The following is a 7,126-nucleotide window of genomic DNA, read 5'->3' as shown; positions in this document are numbered from 1 at the left end:
AATGTAAAAGTGCAAATTTACATAAATTAAAAAAACTTACAAGGATTTAGAGTGAAAAAGCTAAAACTTACATAGACCAATTTCAGATTTATGCATTTTTTTTGAAAAAAGTATGATTAAAACCAATAACAAATACAATTTAAACGATTTTAAATTAGATACAATAAAATTAAATTACAATTTTAAGTCAAATAAATTGAATGATAAATTAAAAAAATCAAAATAATTTAATCTAATGATTTTTTTTTTCTTTCAAAACTGATCGAAAGGAGATTTTGATCCCAAAAATACAAATAAAATAAAAAACTATCCAAATAATACAAGTGTAAAATTATTTATATAAATAATATTTTTTTGTTTTCAATGCTGAAAAATCATTGTCGATGCATCGATTTCTCAACATATTTTTTTTCGTGGGAATCGATTTCTCACTATCTAACGTGTTTTATATTGTTTATGTAAATGATTTTACCCTTGTATTATTTAGATAATTCTTTATTTTATTTGTATTTTTGTGTCAAAAACTCCAATCCAGTACGAGAAAAGCCGTTGGATTAAGTAATAAGAAAATATAAAATCTCTTGTTTAGCGGCCGGGCAGGGGTATTTGGGCGATTGGGTCTATGGGGAAGAAACGCGTTTGGAGTTGAATAATCGCCTTATTCTGTAGTATTTATTAATGAAAGATTTTTTTTATTTTAAAAAAGCCAAATCGGATTAGAGGAAGAGAGAGAGAGAGGATGGAGAAAACAGAGGAAAAGGTGGCGGTGGGCGTGCCAGTGCAATTGTATTACGGTGGAGAAAATGAATATCAAAGGGGAATGATCCCTCCTAACACGGTGTTTGGAGATCCAAAGGGCATCCCCATCCAGCAGACCATTTACAGGGACACTCCTGCTCCTTTCAACTGCCCTTACTGCGGTGACACCGCTCTCACTACCGTCAGGTAGGTTTTTCTCCAATTTCAATTCAAATCATCTTATCTCATAACAAATTACTAGATTCAATTTGCAATCAAAATCGCTCTTCTTTTATTGTTATTAGGGTTAAACAATTTTTTTGCTCATTCTATTATTATGATTTTGTTTCGTCCTTATTATTATTATTTTTTTTAATTTAGTATGTGGCGTCAAGGGATTATGATCTAGTCATGGCGTATTTAAAAGAGATTGGATATTGGCTTGATTTGGAATGAAAGGAAAAATGTACCCACAAATATCCATAGGTAAAATCTATTAACAAGGGTCTAGTTTATGCTTGAGTTCAATTCCTTCCTATGAATAAAAAAAAGAAGTAAGTGGATGTTTTGTATCACATATTAATGGGCAGCGGGTAGAAACCAGCAAGGTACTCATTGGTGAATATCCCAATCTGAAATGATTCAAATGTTCTTACAAACCAAAAAATTGTTTAAATACTTACAAGCGTCAGCGAATTCATTTTTAGCTTAAATATATATTTCAAATTTATTTATTTATTATTTTATTTTTATGTAAATAATATAGATAGATATTTGTAGATGCTTGTTTAATGTATACCAGTGTGAATATGGAGCGATTCATCAACAGGACAGGTGATGAGAGTTATTAGGTTTTTTATCTTATATATAAAATATTAAAACTAATCAACGGTTCAGATCTCATCCAATTTTAAAAAAACTGAAGAGGATCCTGCCCGAGTTATTACCGGTGCTCATCCTGTCCTCCTGTCATTCTAGTAAAATGAGAATCTTATATGTTTTTGGTTCATATAAATTAAAGTTTTTTCATGTTTGGTCATGCAAGTTCATTTTTTAATTTTAGTTCTGATAAGTTACTCGTTTTTTAATTTTGGTTCTGGTAAGTTTTTTTTTTTTCAGTTTTAGTTCATGTAAGTTAATGTTTTTTTAATTTTGATTCTTGTAATTTTTTTTGTTCATTTATAGTCTTGTAAGTTTGTGTTTTTTTAAAACTTTAGTCCCTTTACAGAACCAAAATTGAAAAAACACAAATTTACAGAAATAAAAAAAATTAGTAAAATATCTTGCGGGGATAAAAAATTAGTAAAATATCTGATCGGACTAAAATTAGAAAAATGAATTTATAGGATCTAAAAATTAAAAAAAAAATGCTAACTTACCAAAAACGCATTTAAGCCATCTTTTAATATAAGAGAAATTTTTATAAAAGTTCACAATTTTATAGAGATTGAAATGATAAGGTGAGGAACTAAAAAAATACTACGTATTGAACAGGGACACAGATAGAAAAAAAAAATTAACAACCAAAACCAAAAAATGCATATATTTTAGGTACTAAAAACTTAGTTAAAACCTTTTACAGCACAGCTATTGACCTTCTGTTCTGTTATTGCTAACAAGTTCAAATTTTGATCCTGTTTCGCTGTTTATCTTGTACTAACTGGCTGTATGTGTGGGTTAAATGATTCATTATGCCAATTAGCAATTGAAAAAGAGCATCTTGTTTGAGATGTATGTGTAACAAGCATCTGCTGGAGATGATGCAACTCATGATGATGGTTTTCCATCTTTAGGTTGGGCAAGAGAAAGAATTATTATTCACTTGTTGATGTTTCAACTGACTGGATACAATCAGCTGAGTCTTGAGATTTAAGGCTCGGTCAAGTTTGAGTTGACTTGCAGATACTTAGACACACACCGAGGAACTATCTTGACAAATGTTAATTTGGGATTGATAAGCATGGCTAACATTCTGTAAATTTGTCAATTGTAAAACGTTTTTCTTGATTTTATTCATTCCCTAGATTAAGATTTAAGCATAATATGTAATATAAGTAGTTGGAGATTACATCCAATTTTGAATTTTTTTACATCATACAACTTTGCTCGGCTCTGTTTTCTTACGATGTTTTGACCTGAAAAACAGATCAAAGCCCAGTCTAGCAGCATTTGTTGGATGCTTTGTGCCGATGATGCTTGGAGTTTGCTTTCTTTGCCCTTCAATGGATTGCCTTTGGCATAAATATCACTACTGTCCTAAATGTCAAGAAAAGGTAGTGTCGTCGTGAATATGAATAACACTGATCCAAATGTCCAATTGCAACTCAATGGCTATATTGTTATGTTCATGTTTGTTATGTTCATGTGTAGGTTGCTGACTTTGAGAAATCAGATCCCTGTGCTGTGATGGATCCACCACACTGGACTCAGGAGAGCTTTGCATTGTCTGGATAGGATGATAGTTCTTTTACTGCCATTTGGTCTTTGCATTTTCTATATTGTTTAAGAATAAGCTGTTAACATGAGCATGGGACAAACTTCCTGCTCTTGAATTTGATGTAAAATTGAATTGTCTACTTATACACGTTTTGTTGCATAACTGTAATAAACTCATGCTTTGTTAATATTATACTTAAGGAGAATTGCGTGCATCCACAATCTACTTGCATTATTTTGTTATTTTGGCCTTGATAATTGGATTGAGTTGTCTGGTGATGAGGAGATATTCTTCCTCTCATTATTTCTAATAAAGCAGTGACTTTCTTATGTAAAAATCCAAGTGCTCATGTTCTTTTGTTATACCGAGAAGCAATTTATTTGTAAATATTCCATTTGTTCATTTACTATAGTTATTTAGCTATTAAATAACGAACAATTATGTGAGAGTTTTGGTGCCTTCTGTTAAGAAATAAAAAATGAATTTTTCTTGAATAATGATTTGTCGGCTATAATAGACGACTTTTATTTCAAATCTTGTTCCAAATACTTCTGTTTCGGGCTCCATATGAACTGCATATATAATATTTAACGCAATTCACTATTGTGTTATTTACAGCAATGAAACAATATAGAACTCCCCATGATTGAGTATAATGAAACAAACAACTGGAAAAAAAACTTAATTATTAATTCGGTCCCTTAATTATTAAAAATGCTCAATTAGATTCCTAAATTTTAAAAAAGATCACCTTCCAATTTTTTTTTTAAAAGATCAATTGAGTCCCTTAATTTTTAAAAACGTCTTGTTGCGATCCTTTATGTCCAATTGGAGCTGTGACGGCTAAAAATTGTTAATTAAGTTTTTGTAATAAAAAATCACCGGAAAATGAGTTCAAAATCTTGTCATTTTGATAGTTCTACTTCTACTTGAGAATTATACTCCTATCCAGGTGTGCCAAGTCAGCTACCTCCATTGATCTAATTGCTGGAATCGACAAAAGGACCTAATTATAGTATTTTTCAATAATTAGAAAATTTAATTGAATTTTAAAAAATTAAGAGACTTAATTGAATATTTTTAAATAATTAAGGGACCAAATTAATAACTAAGCCATAAAAAATGTTTTTCAATTGTGTGCCTAATTCCATCCCAAAGTTCTCAAGTGCACTCAATGTTATTCAATAGATAGGAAAAAAAGTTATATATATATATATATATACTTGCATATTATACAAGTAAGCGTAAATATATTTATGGTTCTTAATAAATATTCGAATTTTGTGTTTACTTTCTAATTTTTTTTCATTTTTTCCTTTCTCATAAAACAATTTTTTGTAATCCTTAGCATTTTTTTGTCCTAACAAATTAATGGATTTTGTATTTATTTCTGGGTAAATTTTTCATTTGTTATCCGTCCCCTTATAAAAAGGTTAATAACAAATGAAAAAAAATATTAGGAAACAAATATAAAATTTGTTATTTATTACGAACTAAAAAATGGTGCTAAGGAGAAAAAATAAAATTATTATTTTATTAGGAATTCAATACAAAGAAAAAACTTATTAGAAAATAAACACAAAATTCAAGTAAAATTCAAGTATTTATTAAGGATAGAAAACATATTTTAACGTACAAGTACTATGTTATGAAATTACTGCATATTTTCTGGGTATTGATCATTAATTTTTTATTGAATTTTATTTAACTCAGATTGATTATTTTTATTTTCAATGTATTACTTTTTACAATTTTTTATTTATAGATATAATTTTAAGTATTTTGAATTAATTTAGAAAAATGAAAATGCATAAGATGGAATTTACTTGATAAATCCTTATTGCTCTAATGTTTACTTTTGTCTCACTAAATAAAATATAAACACGTGCTCTATCATCTATTTTCAAACAAATAATTATACATAAGTCATTTTAACAAAAAAATGGGTGCGATCAGTACAACACACGCATAACAGACTAATTTTGATTAAAAATATAAGTAGCATATATTTGGCGAAGAGAAATATATATAAAGAAGGAGCTTATGTAAAAGCCAACTCAAGGAACTTAAATATAGTTTAATTTTATTTTGTTTTTACCAAATGCCTACGTCAATTCTAATCCCTTGCATGCATTGTCACTCTTTATAAACTCCCGTAATCTATTTCCCGTGATTTGAAAAAACAAAAAAAAATATGCTTTCCATCGACCAATAAAAAATCATCCTATGTATGAGTTTTATATCCTTTATAGTTTACACTATCAATCCATGCATTATTTTCTCTTTTTATAATTAAAATTAAAAAATACGTTGGCTGGTTGCGTCTCATATGCACAACAAAACAATATCATCTCCTTCATTTTGGTAAAATATTTTTTTTATTCCTATAATTTTGTTGAATCTTGATTTTAATCGCTTAACTTTATAAGAAAAAAATGTGTTTTTAATTCGTCCTCATAACTTGAAGCGAAAGAAGTGTATAGATTTGGGAGTAAGTCCAGGGATTAAAGATATATATATATATATATATATATATATATATATATATATATTATAAAATCCATGAAGTAAATTGTATGATATAAAAATTTGAAATATTAGAAACAAAATTTATGAAAGTATAAGGAGTTAAAACATATATTTTACATTTCATTTTCACATCCATGTTTGCTCAAAGGAACCAAAAACAATGGTAATACAGAAAAGCAACTCGAGATCATAATGGGGTCCAAGGGGCTTCTTCCAGTACATCATGAACACTGCACCTTTTTCTCCCACAAAACGTGAATTATTGTTGTGGCAATAACTTTCACAAAACTCATCCTTTTCCCACTATGTCCCTCTGTGACCATCTCCCACAACTCATTTCTCCAGTCGCGACCAAGCACCACCCCGTTACCTAACCCACGTCGGCACCAAACTCCGACTCCTCCACTCCATAACGGTACGACACTCATACCCAAACCAAACCATCGTGCCGCCAGTGTCATTCTTATTTTGACCATTGCTTGATTGAGGACGAGATCGGACAAGGATAAAAACAAATTAACACAAATCTAATACATCTGACAGCTCGATCTAAAAAACCTTTCATTTTGCACGGTAGAACTCGTCAGGTATTAAAATGCCTAAATTGCGTAACCGTTGATAAGAAACAAAAAGTCCCTTTCAATAAATTATTTTTAAGCGTTGCATTGAATTTGAAGGAAAGCATGGCGGGAATACGAGTCCTTGATGTCAACCATCAACATGCATGGTAGGCGTTTATTTATTATTATTATTATTATTATCATTATTATCATCATGGTCTTCTTCCTTTTGCCAAACTTATGATGTTGCTGTCCACCACTCCTAACCACAGGATCACAACACCCCGGTCTCTTTGATTTTAATTTTTTTTACACATAATAGAGATTAAAGATCAGTTTATTTCAAATTTTGGTAAAGTTAAAATAATTAAAAAATAAGATTGAAAAAATGATTTGTATTTTAAAATGAATTTTAAAAAATTATTTTATTTGAATAGTAAAGTAAAATTACTTTAAGGTATAAATATTATAAATATGCATTTAAAAATTTTGTGAGACATAAAGACAATTAATTGTAAAAAAATTATTTTCTCACCTAATAATAAATCATGATTAATATGACTACAAGATAACTATGACAGAAATCAATACACGATAATTTATAATTATATGACAATGTAAAAACTCTTACATTATCAATGCTATATTATTTACTGTTAATTTTATTTAATAAAAAACTATATTAAAATAATTCTGTTTACCATCTATAGATTTTATTTACTTAAACAAATTTGATACTCTTAAAATTATTTGTTTTGTCAAATGTGCATTTATTTTCTTCTTTTCTTCGTGTATATTCTTCTTTGAAGGTAATCATACTTGAAGTAGTATGATCAGATAGGATGAGTACTTTTCTCAACAA

At 28.9% G+C, this 7,126-nt stretch overlaps 1 protein-coding gene across 1 annotated transcript; it reads left to right on the top strand.

The window, feature by feature from the left end:
• Positions 1–442: 442 nt before the first annotated feature.
• LOC114394861 (GSH-induced LITAF domain protein-like) lies at positions 443–3,400 on the top strand. The gene is made up of 3 exons (XM_028356531.1): positions 443–945; positions 2,885–3,011; positions 3,109–3,400. The coding sequence occupies exons 1-3, from the start codon at positions 740–742 to the stop codon at positions 3,190–3,192; spliced, it is 417 nt and encodes a 138-aa protein (XP_028212332.1). The 5' UTR covers positions 443–739; the 3' UTR covers positions 3,193–3,400.
• The last annotated feature ends 3,726 nt before the right edge of the window (positions 3,401–7,126 follow it).

This window comes from Glycine soja, chromosome 18 (assembly GCF_004193775.1).
Source record: "Glycine soja cultivar W05 chromosome 18, ASM419377v2, whole genome shotgun sequence".
NCBI lineage: Eukaryota > Viridiplantae > Streptophyta > Magnoliopsida > Fabales > Fabaceae > Glycine > Glycine soja.
This window is presented reverse-complemented; position numbering and strand designations above follow the sequence as displayed.

Bases quoted from the DNA above. Each gene is read 5' to 3' on its own strand.
- LOC114394861 (XM_028356531.1), top strand. From the start codon at position 740: ATGGAGAAAACAGAGGAAAAGGTGGCGGTGGGCGTGCCAGTGCAATTG. The intron at 946-2,884 runs GTAGGTTTTTCT...CCTGAAAAACAG, and splicing joins ACCGCTCTCACTACCGTCAG to ATCAAAGCCCAGTCTAGCAG. The intron at 3,012-3,108 runs GTAGTGTCGTCG...GTTCATGTGTAG, and splicing joins GTCCTAAATGTCAAGAAAAG to GTTGCTGACTTTGAGAAATC.